We start from the raw sequence: 14,464 nt of genomic DNA on the forward strand, positions 1-14,464 counted from the left end.
ATATGCCTGTTGTCTCCATGGTATCATGATGCATATCAGAACCGCTCGCACGTCCACCTGAGGTCATGGATATTCCTGAGAAGTAGACCAGTAGTGTTGTCTTCAAGTTCATTTGATACTCGGCACCGTCAGTCCAATGTTTTGCTATTGACAAGTTGAGTTTGGTGTTTAACAATAATACTGGCATATTACATCCAGATGAGGGGTCTGTTGGGGGTGTGTACTGACAGATAGGGCTCGCTATCAGCCCTGATCTCTCGAATCGATTCGGAGTCCCCGGATAAGTCTCAATGTTCTTTAGAGGTCTTCTTAGTATTTATCTCTGGGAACACGATAAGTGAGCTACACTCTGTTGTTTCCTTTTAAGGTGAAATAGTTTAAAGTGCACATTATCGGTTAAGTTCTTGGTTTTACAAATGTGGATCAAGGATTTGTTTTACTTGGTGAATGCAGAAGTACGATAAAATCATCAAATTACTTGAACAAATGATAATAAAAAGAAGTAATGAAAATAACAGTATAAAACCTGGTAAAGGCTCTAAGGTGCATGCAGGACAAATAGAGAGCTGGCAGGTGACGTCCCTAGTTATGGGTCAGGGTTATGATGGAAATTAATTTTCTGTGTGTACATCGATGCAGTCGGGTTTTTTAGAAATGTCTAAATAAATATCAACTTGTCTCACGGGAAAAAGTTCATATCTCTAGTTAACAAGTTGTAAACAATATTTTTTCTGCGATCTTCAACTTTGTCAACTCTAATGACAACTGTCCTCATAACAACTGACCATACTAACAAAACCATACAACTCTCGGCTGCCCTCAAATTAGTATGCCCCCCCTAATGCAACCTTATTAAGCCATTGTTAATAAAGTAAACTTGTAATTAAAAATTGTCTCTGCCGCTATTTGTACATTTCACTCTTTCAAATTGAGCTTTCAATATAAACATGATTAATTATAGACCTCACCTACATCATCGTTTGCACTGTGACGTTAACACTTAATTGCTGTTCTCATAAACTGTTTTTAAATGAACCGGGGGAGCTTTTAATTACCTTGGACCATAAAGACCAGATTAGCCTCGACATGTTAAACCTAACTGTTTTAAGTTCCCTTAAGTTAAATGTCGATAGAAGGTCAGTTCACCTGAGAACTATAGGACAAGTTTGTGTTACATTTAGAAAATGAATGAAAGAGTGACCAAGCGAAGTCTGCGCAGGATTGTGTGTGTGTGTGTGTGTGTTTTTTGTGTGTGTGTGTGTGAGGCAAAGAGGGGGATGTATTAGTTTTGTGAAGCCAACTTGCAGCATTACACGTCTCGCCAAATCTGCAACAATGAATTAACAAACACGTTGTCACTGCCAGTTCAGTTTATTTGGGAAAGAACTCGCCTGTTGCTTGGCTTCTTAAAATTCCGCCGACTTGATCTTGTTCACCAGCCCAATCTGTTTGGTTTTCAGTCCTGTCTGAGACATGCATACTGCATATAATGTTCAGTTCTGGGTTCTGGCTGAAATTCACACTGCATAGAAATACCTCTTCTCTTCCTTGCTTGGAGTTTTAATGGGGAAATATTCTGTCCTTCTTCTGTAAGTTCCAGGCTTTGTTTAATACTACACAGGGGTCATTACATCTTGCTCATCTCAAGTCTAGCTAGCTGTTTAATGACCTGTCAGTCACCTGTCAAAGGGCCCGGGGCAGAGTATGCCTGCATATGTAGAATTTTCCTCTCAGTGAAAAAAGAACATTTGATGAAAAAACTGTTAAAAAGGAACATTGGATTTAACAGTTATTTCTCCGAACAGGAAGGTAGTCGCCCTCGTCCATTGGTTGGTTGGTTGGATTTACAGCCGGATTACACAGATGAGCTGTTTTCCACGAAACTTGTTGGAAGAATGAAATGTCGGCCAAAACAGAACCCATTACATTTTGGCACTGATCCAGACAAACTGGAATCCATCCACTTGCTTGAACGTTGCAAGTTTGTTTTTCATATTTTAGGTATTTTCACCAATTGCCCAGGGAATAATGCATATTATCCCCCTAAATCAATATTAAGGGGACTGATCAAAGGGACTTATGTTGTTGTCTGTGGTGGAGATCTTGTCCCATCTGTTCACATAAATTTCGCCGCAATATGTTCAGTATTTTTTGCCTAATCCGACAGACGATCATTTAAAGAAGGAAACCCACCAATCGACAAACTAATGGAAGGACGGGGATCATAACCTCCTGCGTTCTAGTTTAATTTCATCATTGAATTATTTCACGTCATTTATGCCAATTGTATAATTGTTCAAACTCTTCAGAAAAAGTTCACAACAGTGTAGAAAGTTTTTGTGTGTGTATATGAAGGAGTCTTAATCTCACAACTGTAACTAATTCAATGTTTTATGTATTTATGCAAGTGAGAATCAGGGCGATCACAGTTGTTCCGTAAGGTGCTGATTGTCCCACTGTGGCAGACCTACAGTATTCAGTCATTAGTTACTTATCCCTAAGACACATGAACAACAAAAAGCTCATTAGAATATAAATATGGATGGAATAGCTGTTGATTTATTCTTTGGAGAAGCTCTCCTCCGTGTTCCTGCCTCCCTCTCCCTCGCTCTCTCGTTCTGACTTCCTCCTCCCAGCCGCAGAAAAATGCCAAAATCTGCATTTAAATTGAAAGCTATTCATCTGCATATTTCTGATTATTCAATTAATGTGCCTTCTGCTTTTTTTTCACCCCCACCAATCAGCAGCTCTACCGTCTCATGAAATTGTTTATTGTTTATGATGCTGCTATTGGTGGGACAGTGATTTGAGTGTGTTAATAATTAATGTATGCATGGGTTGGCGGGAGCAGAGGGGGGGGTAAAGGTGGAATCTGGTTTGAGGCAAAGGTGTAAAATGAGAATTGAATTATTTTTATATTTTTCCAATTCCCCTCTGTCACTGCACTGAGATGAGTTGGATAGAAATCTATGCAGCAGTGATTGGGGAGAACAAGACAGAGAAGAAAGGGCTCTTCATTAGTGGTGGAGAGCAGAGACCGAGGTCAACTGATCTGTGAACTGCATGTCACCACCTCAACATAGAGCCATCGGTCATATCAACACACAGTGCAGCTGCAGAAGACATGTGCAGAGCAGCATGTCGTGTCCCTCAGGACAGTAAAGCTTTCATTAAGCTCGGCTGTCAGGAGAGACTCTGCAAGGAGAAAATAAACTTAGAGAGAAGTTTCTATTGAATAATTATTAGCCTGTCTTGTGAGTGCAGACGTCTGATCAAGGCTTTAAAGGAACCACGGTCGGATGTTATGGAGCCGATCACGATTGCTCATAAACGTGTCAATCACTAATTTGATTTTAAGGAATATTTTATTGACTCAAGGAAATTTGGGTGTATTTGGTTACACTTGTGCCATTCTTCAATAGAAGAAATATATTCTGGCATTGAAAAAAACTAGTTGGCGCTCAGATGTCTTTCTTCATAAGAGGTGAGATATTTACGTCCTAGTAGAATAGTGTGGGTTCATGTCCTTGCTGGAGTGTTGCTGCCTTTTCAATGTCTCTGCTACCGTCAACTGACTGAGTGGTGATTGAGTTGCTAAATGGTCCAGCTCTCTCTCTCTCTCTCTCTCTCTCTCTGCCTTAGTGCGAGCTACCTTTTTTAAAAACTCATCAGTTTCTTTTATGGTACCAACCTTCAAGTGTTTGATGAGGTTCATGGGTTTGAAATGTGTGGTTGCTGTCAACTAAAAGTAGAACTGCCAGCCTGGGCAAGCCATTAAAGCCATTTTAACTGCCTATAGAGAAATGATGTCGTCCATCTTTATTAACAGTCTGTGATCAAACCAAAAACACATCAGCCCACTCCTCAGAGTTTCCCAACTTCCTCAACCTGTCAATTTCAACTAGTTGCCCATCAACTCTTTAAAAATAGCGTCTCCATTTCCATTCACTTAAAAAAAATGGCTTCAGAATTTGGACTCGCTTGTTGACGATCTACCCATGTAGACTACAAAAAACAAATGTAGAGGGAAAGCTTGTTTCAAGGTCAGGAAGAAAGGCTTCACGCTGGAGAGTTGTCTCTTATCTTTATGTTTGCAGGGAAACAAAGGCCTCTATCATTTGTTTCTCTTTCGTCTTACATGTGTTACTGTCTTAACTGTCTCAGGCCGTGGGTGTGCACCTTCTCTCTGACCCTGTCTGCATCGGGGGAGATGTGTGGTTGTTATTCAGGCAGCATGCAGCTCCTCGGTTGGATGAGGTCACTCTCAAACCCCACCCTGCATCCCAAGCCAGAAAGTATTGATTTCCTTTAATTGGATGAACATGTGAAAAGAGGGGATGAATCAGATAGCACTTCTCTCCATTGTTGAGGCCGCTGCTTCTTATATTTTGTGTAAGTTTGGGTTCTTACCCCTGGTTGGTGAAATTTCCTTGTGTCTGGAGGAGGAAATTATGAAATCTGCATCCAGCCGCTGGAGTAGGGGAATCCTCAATCCAGTTCTATGTAAATAGAGTCTAGTTGTTTTCCATAAAGGTCAAACATTGTTTGAAATACTTCTAAGGGATGTGAGAATATGCAAGTAACCATTGATAAGGTCAGTATTTGAATAAAGATGATTATAAAAAAAAAAATCCCCTGACCTTCTTTAAACATCTTTTGAAAAAGCGAGATAAAATAAATAAATAAAACATTTAACAAGCAATGCTGAACATGTGACCCTGTTGGGCACATAAAAAGAAAAAATAATAATTCTCTTATCACAATAAGAAAAGGCCTTTCATCCTCCTATAAAACTTTTTAGAGGAACTATCAAATAAAACGAGATGATTAATTTTAATCACAAACTACTGATGGGTGAGTAAGTCAGACCTTAACAGTGCTAACGAGGTGAAATGGCGGAACCACTCCATCTGTACGCTGGGAGAAGAAGTGTGCCCTGCCTGCACAGATGTGTGCCCTCCCTGAACACAAAGCAATCACAGCTCAGACTGTTGGATCCTCGATGGCGGAACAAGCTTCCAAATGCTATCAGAGCAGGGGTGTCCCTCTATTATCAAAAACCTCTTGAAGACTCCTCTCTCCAGAGAGCACCTGCTCTCCTAACACCTCTAACCACTTAACAAGCCCAGCTAGCACTTGCTATGAACATTTACATTTGCTTCACTTTGTCTTATTGAATTGTTCTTCAAAGGCTCTGTGTTGTCCCTTTGTCGATTTGGATTAAAACATCTGCCCAACCTGCAAAACGGAATCGCTAAATGTTTCAATAGGCAGATTAGCCAATTTGGTTCAAATTAGATTTTGAGTTACAGCCAGGTACAGCCACAGCAAGCATTCTAATTTCCATTTCTTATTTTTCATTAATTATATCAAATTGTCTGCTGATGCATTCAATCAAGTTAAATTTAAGAGTTACCTGGTTATTTAATTAGTCGACTGAGTTTGAGTGTAAAGAATGTTCATCACTGATTGAAGAAATATCATCACAATACAAACTAACACATTTCTGAACTCCATTTTGTGTCGTTAGTAGAAGAATTCAAGCTTTGTCACATTGGGGCATATTTCTACTTTCAACAAAAACATGATATTTAAGCAGTAAGTGAAAAACATATAGTTATCTCCCCTTGACACTCTGATATTGATCTACCTCAAAAATTAAAAAGCACATTCAGAAAAATCCATAGTTCAGAAGAATCTCCACAAACATTCATATCTACATTGACGTTTGGTCTAAATTTGGTGCCATGCGACTGCTAATGGCAGTAAACTCTCGACTGGAGATAATGATGTGTTTGAAAGAAAAGATAATTATACGGAGAAACCAGAAAGGCACTCTGTGCTCGGTTTGGACGAAGAGGAGCGCTGGTAGAAAAAGATGAGGAGCTGAGTCACAACCTTCAGCGTGTGGGATGATTGTGTGAAGGCTTCGCACATCAAGTGTCACCAGATGATTAAGTTCTGAAGCTGTCATTCTTTATTTTGATTCAGTCCCGTCCACACAGGGAAGAACAGCCTCAGTTGAAATGTCTTTTCAGGAATAGAGTGTGTGCTGTTTGTTTCATCAGGTCTTTGACATTTAAATCCAATTCATCCCACAGTTTATTGACCGAGCTGGTTGGGTGCATGGTCCACCTCCTCCACCCTAACTAATAACAACCCACATGTGTTGAATCGACCGCCTTGTAATTTGGTATAGAGTGTTTTTATTTGACCAGTGCTTTGGAGATTCTAGCTGAAGTCACTGCACCCTCATCAGCCTCTGTGTTCAGAGCTAATTACCAGATGTTAGAGTCTCGGCTCCACTAATGGTGTCGTGGCATTGTCATAGGTTAACTTGTATGTTAGCATTCAGCTCCAGGCCCTGCTGTGCATAGGTCGAGGCTCCCCCAGCATGGCTGCAGACTCCTGGTCGGTCAATTAGCGACTTTGAACCCTGCAGTTTAATAGATGGAAGGCCTCGGTGAGGAAGACACCAACAACTAACAACACACAGATCATAAAAGTCTATACTCCTGATTTCCGTGTCACTTCTCAAGGTTGTTATCTCAGTTTTTCCCTTGTCACTCACTGTGGGCATCCTCAGCTTCCACGGGCCTTCATGAGCTCGTCCGTGGTGTCTCTTTCTCTCACACACACACAAACACACGCCCACTCACACATACAGTCTGCGCTGACGACAACCTTTGGCAGAAGGTGTTACAGACAACTCCATGTCTCCATGGTAACTGGTGTCATTGCTCTTCCTTGATGTATGTGTGTTCCATGTTCCCCGAGCTCCCGCGGTTTCTGGATCCATGTGCACACTTGTTGATGTGTGAGCATGTGAAGGGAACAGCCCCCTGAGGATATGGCAGAGCTTCCAGACAGACGTGCAGAGGAAGGAAAAACACCAGGGAGTGTCGGGGAAGAGAAGCCACAGAGAGAGGCGATTAGTTGAGAAGCAGTCAGGAGAAAGATGGTGTGATTACAACCTATTGGAGCGCCTCCCTTCAGTGTCCATAGTGACCTTAGCAGTAAGATGAATTCTAACGTGACCAGATCCAGGAGATTGTGTGATGTCCTTACAGACATTGTTACGCAGACACCTGTCTACTTAGATACTTGTCTCCGTGTTGTAAATGGACTTAATGTGTGTGCATGAGCTGGTTCTCTGTGCTGAGTGTGTCTGGTTGGATTCTGTTAGTTTGTGCACTGAAGTCATGTTGGTAGACGTATCCATATTGCCCTCGAGGCCGAATCCTCAGTCCTTTGACTCATTCAAAGTTGACCCATTAAGTACTTTTAAAATATACAAAGAGATGCACCGAGAACGTCCCTGAAGTCGCTCATACTCAAACTGAGGAATTAGATTAATGGAGACTCTTTCAATTATGAAGGGAAAGCACTAATACCAGCCTCGTAGGAGAAGATGTTTTTAACCACCTCACTATGAATGCATCTAAAACGGTGGAGGAGACTTATTTTTTCTGTAGTTGATAACTTGTTGATAAGAACCCAAAGAAAGACAACAACATACATTTAATCTTGAATCCCAGTGTCCTGGTGGCCTGATGGTCTAATACTCCATCCACCATAATAACCATAACACATCCAGCTGTTTTGTGGCATCTTCCCTCAGCATTTTCCATTAATGACCTGTCATCTTATTTGTCCCACCAGAGTTTCAGAATGAACCAGAAAAGGCCCTTATCACTGTGTCCATGTTGTGTACATGTTCACACAAGTGTTCTCACCTGTCACTTAGGCCCAATTTTCACATACATGCAGTTCTCTGGTGACAAGGGTTGTCCTTAGCCCCCTTTTCTGCTGAATATCATTTAAACTTACGTTGCAGCTTGCTAGATTTAAACTAATGGCGTTCTGTACGTGTCCCTGAAGAACAGTGAAGTAGGAAGCCAATCTTTTCTTTCCGTCCCCCAGGCGCCCTCCATGCTGCATTTAGCCCCGGTTTAGCATTGTGCAGTCAGCTAGTGAATGTCATTAGTTCAGTTATCGTCTCCTCTCACCCATCAGAGATGTGTGGCTGATCACACTGAAGTGAACAGCTGAGTTCACCTCCGCCTGTTGTGTGTGAGGAAGCACACTAATTAGTTTATCTAGTGGGATTCACTTTCTCTTTTTTTTTTTTTTTGCACTTGCATCAAACTGAAACATACCAGTGACTCCACTGCTACTGCTGAGATCCAGTAGAGTCAACAATCAGGCTTTATAATATAACATTTTCAAGGTTGGACCTTCAGTAAGTGTTCATGTGTTAAATGATTTATTACAGTATTAAATCTTTCTTCTCCAAACCCCATTCCCCTTTTCGTCTCCCGCTCTCTCATTTATCTTGATACTGTTTTCCTCAGTGTTGTCCCTTCACTTCTTTATCACATTTTATGAGCCTTCACATGATAAAATTGTCAAACAATGATCTGTGTTCCCTCCACACATGGACACAGGACATTTCCTCGGATGTCTCAATATCTTCCCAGCATGCCGTGGGACTCGGTTCCTCGCTACCTTCCTCCCCGCCTGCGATGCTTTAATTACTTTATCCCTGGTTTCCCTCATCCCTCTCTCCTTCACTCCACCGCCCCGAGCTGCTCCTCATTCCTTTTAATTAATCCACACAGATTTAGACACCTTCACCCTGCTGTGAATGCACTCACACACACACACACACAATGCACACACACGCACACACTCTTGACGTATCCCCGGTAGACAATAACAACTTTAAAATGATCTCACTTCACTTTGAAAGTTTCTCCCCGGAGATGGATGTAGTGGGAGAAGCCAGAATCTTATTATTCAATATTGTGTGTTGTCTTTTTTTTTATTGCATGTGTGTTAATGTTATTGTGTTTCTGTGTGCAGGGCCCCAACGGAAGCATGCAGCTCATGGAAACCGAGTTCTCCAAGACTCTGGGAGAGATGGTGGCGCTTCACCTGCATCACCAGAAGAGCATCCCGGCTTTCCTCTCTGCCGTGACCCTCGACCTCTTCAGCAGACAAACCACCATCTGAAGTGAACTGGCACCATCTCACACACGGGGCGGGGGAGTAATGAGATGGAGATTCACTTTGGTTTTAATCAAATCTGTATTTTTCATTGTCTATAAGGAAATTTACCAAATCTCTCAATAAATGTCTCCATATTTCTAAATAGCTCTGGTATTCGGATGGTTTGGTTTAGGTCTTTTTGTGGAAGAACTTAAATGTTACATTAAAAAGTCTAAGAAAACAACTTTTTATCTCTGTTGGTGCTGTATTAAACAATTTATCTTTAAATATACTTTTTTTTTTCTGTCAAAAGGACAGAACTGTGAAAATGACACAAAAGCCAGTGATATTTGGATTTGGAGGATGTTTTTATAGAGATGTGTGATCGAGTGTTTCTGCAGGAATGTATTTAGTGTGTGTTTTTTACCGAGGCCGACTCTGTGTTGACTCTTTCTTCGGCATTTTGTGTCCTACACAGATTTGTGGGGCTACAACTAGTGTAAGCCAGTCTAAAGACAAGTAGAAAACATGAATGCAATGAATTATTATTGTTCCTTTATTCCTTTATAAACAAGTTTTCATCAATATCAGTTTTGTGTGTGTGTGTGTAGATATTGTGTCATACTTGTCTCTCTCCTCTCCGTGTGTTAGAAGAAGCCGTAAGTAGAGTGTGAAACAATTTAGAGATCAGAGAAAAGCTTGTCGACTTCTGACCGCACTCAAACTTCACACTTCTGTTTGAACATTGGTGAGAAAACAGTCAATATTTGATCTCTTAATAATGTCACCAAATTTCACACAGTTTAAAGTGTGAAAGTGAAGCAGACTGTGCTGTGTGATCCAAGTGAGAGTGTTAACATTTGTACTCTTTAACACAAAATGGAGAAAATTGGACAAAAAAGCTATGTGTGTGCTCACTTTGGAGTTTGAGCAGTAATCATAGACTCTAACTGACGTGTCTCCACTTCCTATTGTACATAAACGAAGCTAAAGAATTCCAGATACAGACGCCGCCATCTTGAACTTTCAACTTTATTCGGAGTCAAAGTATGGACAGTGGGGATCGTGGAGTGGAGCTGCCATTTTGAAGTACTGCTGAATCACATGGTCGACTAATCGTGTCAATTAAACCTTTTTACCCTGTTTTTATAGCATCAAATAACCAAACTAACACTATAAGACTAAAAACTCTCTCAAATGAAAGAGACAATCTTTGAGAAACAATTACGTAACTTTCTGATATGCTCCTTGTCCCATCTACTAACATGGAGGAGGAAGGGTTTATGCCCTATGCTGCTGCTCACCACCAGAGGGCGAATAAGATAATTTGAATAAATACTATACCATCAGAAACACAACTGCATTACAGTGAGATTATCACAACAAACCAGACTCACTTGTTAGTCATTCTAGTCATTCAAGTGAGATGTTGATGTTACAACACTTTAATTTAGGCCTAAGTTATGTAGGTTGGGTCGGATTTGATTCCAACTAAATTTCATGTTATTATTTCAAACAGGGTCTTTCTTTTGGAACAGACAGTAACTTTATTATAAAATATACTTGTGTTGTTCCCCTGCTCATCACCGTCATAAAAGATGTTACGAGACACCGGTGTCTCCTGAACCTGGGACAGGACAAAGAAAGCACCCACACAGGGAAGCTTCAATGTTTTTATATCCGTGGAAACTCTTTTAAAATTCACTGGGAAAAGGATTTAAAACCCAGAAATAGTTCCTCGGATGTTAATCTCATTGTAATGAACGATGAATAATGCCTCGAATAGAATTTGGTTAACGATCGTGCCTGTGTGTGTGTGTTTGTGTGAGTACAAGCACGAGACAAGTCAACTAAATTTCCTGGCAGCAATAAAGAGAAATGGCAGAAATAAAGATAGGGGGGTGGGGGGGGAGCAAGGGACCAATCCAATAAAAGTGAGAAACGAAAGGAAGTGGACCGAGAGTAAAGCCACTTATCAAAGCAACAATATAAGTGCTCCAGCTGGGGCAGCTGTATGTCTCATGAGGAAACATACAGAACATGTCACACACTGTCCTCTGTCTTTCTCTTTTGTTGTCCTCTCGCTCTCTCATTTTGACAACACAACACAACACGTCTCCTGCACAGCCCGGCAGCTACGTGTCATATTCAAGAGGATTTCCGATGAGCTGTGAATCCCATTCAGACGTGTCACATACAATTCTCTGCTTCAGGAGTGTCAGATGCTCTTTAGCTTTATAATCCCTCCCCCCCCGTCCCATTAAACTACTGTATCCTCTCCTCCTGTTTTAAAGCTTCAATCCAAATGATAAATCAATAAAGCATTTCTCCAAAATGAGACGAGACGATACCACGGCTGCTCAGAGGTTTATTTTTAATGAGCAGAGTAAGTTGACATTGATCAGTCGGGTGTTAGAGTCAGTGTGTTAATTGTCTTGTTACCGTGTTTTTAGTGTCTGATAAACCTTCCAACTATTGGATCCTTCAAATATAAGCACTTCTTATTTATTTTATCACCAAGACCTGAAGCAGCACCTCCCCAGCAATATGGTCCCGGGTGTTTTTTATAACACAGGGCTGTTTTCTGTCTAAATCCTGATAAAGTGTGAATCCTCTCTCTGTTTATAATCTGTCCTTATAGCTGAAACTGCGTGGTACATCCTGGAGCAACCCCTGGAAAGGTTGCCAGTCAACATATATATAATTTCGATATTTAAAGATTGTGATTCAATATTTATTTTTTACATTAAAGTGTATTTACCATGTGTAAAATAAACATTTAAAGTGTAGGAAACTTTTTTCTTTTGCCGATTCAAGTTCTCGATATAGAAATCATTATATAGAGAAGTAGAGAACAGTGAGTGAGTGGTTGATTTCGGACACAGCTTTATTGTACATGTGAAAATTGGCCGTATGTATATTTTCAATCATTTCTTTAAATATTGTCCTGCAGTCTGCTCCATTTCATCAGAGAGAATAACCTGATACTCGAGTCATAAAATAAAGGATTTTCATTACATGGAGATTTGAGTGTTGGTTCCTCATTTGGCAACAGAACAGAAACGGATTCATCCTCTTGTTAAACTTCTGTGGCTGTGAACTTTGCCCACAAAGAAGAAATACTCAGACCTTCTCCTTTCAGCCGTCTTCCGTGTTATTTCCATTCCAGCCTTTCATTACCTGTCAAACCCTCGATTGTCCTCCTGCCTCGCTCCCTTCCTGCTCTCCCCGCTTCTTCCCCCTCTTTTATTCATTCCTTTATCTTTATTTCATCAGCCCATCATCTCTCAGTCCAAAACAATTAGCACACGTCCTGATATCTCATTAACTTTAAATGAGGTGGTGGAGCCAGGTGGAGAATGCCAACGCTTTAGCTTCATAACTCTGCAGCATGCATCATTCTTTTACCCGCTCCAGAGAAAGGCCCCGGTCCTCATCACGCGGTAAACAATCGATTTTGAAAAGCGTGTTTTAAAGAGAATACGCTGCGGAAATCATTTTCGAGGCGGCGCTGAATCTTTAAAAGCAATTTCTCAAGCATGGTTAATTTATGAGAAAGTACAGGAGTGGCATTCAGAACTTCCTCTTCAAGATTTGTAAGTGAGGCTCGCTGAGAAGAGACGTCCGCACTACAGAGGAGTCTGAGCCAGGAACCAGAGAGGCTTATGGGACACAGGGAGAGGACCTGTCACTTATTTCTTTCATCTCTCATCCCTCTCTCTCATCCCTCTCTCTTTCCCCTGTCTCTACCTTTCTCACTTAGCTCTCCCTCTGGCCGTTTCCACTCGTGCAGGAAGCTCAGCATCGTGAGTCTGTCACCAAATCTGTGGCTTCCCTAACTGTCATTTATGGGCAAATCCCCATTTGATAGGCTGCTGTACCACTTTGATCTAAATGTCTCCACCTATCATGGGTGTGTCTTCGTTATATCACACAACAAAGTCTCAAGCCTAAGATTCAGTGGTGAACCCCTTCAACTCCCTCTCCAGCTCTACTTAAGGGTTTTACTTTTTCAAAGCAAATTGAATTTCTTCATTTCCAGGCATCCATTGTGTTCCGGCATTCAATTCTATTCAATCAGTTTGGAATCCAGTAAATCTACAGAGACATTTCATTGCAGGTCATCGCAATTTATTCCACTGACACTGTTTTGTTTATTCTATTCTAATCTGTAAATGCAGCTCTCAGCTAATATACTAATATACTTTAAAACCCTCTGTGGCAGAGATTGTAAATGTAAAATGTAAATGACAAATTAAAAACAATGTAGAAGTCGTTTCTGTGTTTTAAAAACCAAATATAGCCAAAATATCTTGAATGTTAAAGCTGCCATCTTGTGCATTTGGAGCCCGAGTCAGTGCAGTGGCGATCGGGTGGGTGGGACCAATCGCGAGTCTGTCTCACCTGTCAATCAAGATACTTTATCACATTTTTATTGCATCAAATAACTAATTAAAACCAAACTTCACAGAAATGAGCTCCTGCAAACATCAGTGTGAATAGAAACTACCTCAAATGAGAGAAACCTGTGAGAAACATTCATTTCATGTTGTATTTTGACTTTTTAAACTTTGTTCCGTCTCCCGTTCACCAACGTAAGCAGGACCTATTCTTCAGCTGGCAGTCGTGACCCTTTGGCTTCACTTTTGACCTTTCATGTCGTCAATCTATCAGTCTATGATCAAATCAGACAACCCCCCCCCCCCCCCCGTCCCATCTTCTAAATCAAGCACCATGAAGTAAATACCTGTCAGATTTACTCCTTTGACATGGTGGATATTTTTCCAGCCTAATGCTCCTTTTGTGGCTTAACAACCAGTCGAGTTTAATGGTGCAATTATGCAGTTTCAGATCTGGTGTCAGGCCAGGAGAACAAATTTGGAGGGAGCTGCACCAGGGCAAAGTTTACACTTCTGATGACAGAGCGGCTCCATTAACACAACTCTCCCCGTTCACTTTTACACTCTGGAGCTGCCGCGGCGCTTAACGTCTGGCTTGTATAACTCTCGACAGCCGCTGCCTCTAATCCTAGCTGCCGCTCAGTGTGTGTGTCGATACCGTGCAGTGTGTGTGTCGCTGCCATGCAGTGTGTGTGTCGCTGCCACGCGGTGTGTGTGTGTCGCTGCTCCGAGGGCTGGTTGAAAAGTGCAGGCAGGACTCCAATATGGCTGCCAGCGCGGGAGAGTGACAGTTGGCTAATTAGAGCGTTTTCTAATTTGCGCTGCCTTGATCTCTCGTCTTGGCCTCCTTCACTCTGTGAGCCCGTATGTGCGTGCGGGGGGGGGGGGGGGGGATGTGCACCGGTGTGAGTTTGTGTATCTCGAGCCAGCACGGCGTCACCTTTTGTGGTCATTTAGTAAAAAGGTGGCCCGGTTTGAAGGGAGGCTAAATGCCAGAAATATCTGTAATTGAGTCTTTCTCTATCTTCTAGGTCTTTCTCGCTGCTAAGTGACTTCTTAGGCATCGTGTTCCA

At 41.5% G+C, this 14,464-nt stretch overlaps 1 protein-coding gene across 2 annotated transcripts in view; it reads left to right on the plus strand.

The window, feature by feature from the left end:
* Positions 1-9,581, plus strand: part of mad1l1 (mitotic arrest deficient 1 like 1) — a 54,552-nt gene extending 44,971 nt beyond the window's left edge. For both annotated transcript variants that reach the window (XM_053419411.1, XM_053419412.1), the window contains exon 18: positions 8,866-9,581. In XM_053419411.1, coding sequence (XP_053275386.1) covers positions 8,866-9,015 — 150 coding nt within the window. In that variant the 3' untranslated portion in view covers positions 9,016-9,581. The remainder of the gene's footprint in view (positions 1-8,865) is intronic.
* Positions 9,582-14,464: the final 4,883 nt, after the last annotated feature.

Source organism: Pleuronectes platessa, chromosome 3 (assembly GCF_947347685.1).
Source record: "Pleuronectes platessa chromosome 3, fPlePla1.1, whole genome shotgun sequence".
NCBI lineage: Eukaryota > Metazoa > Chordata > Actinopteri > Pleuronectiformes > Pleuronectidae > Pleuronectes > Pleuronectes platessa.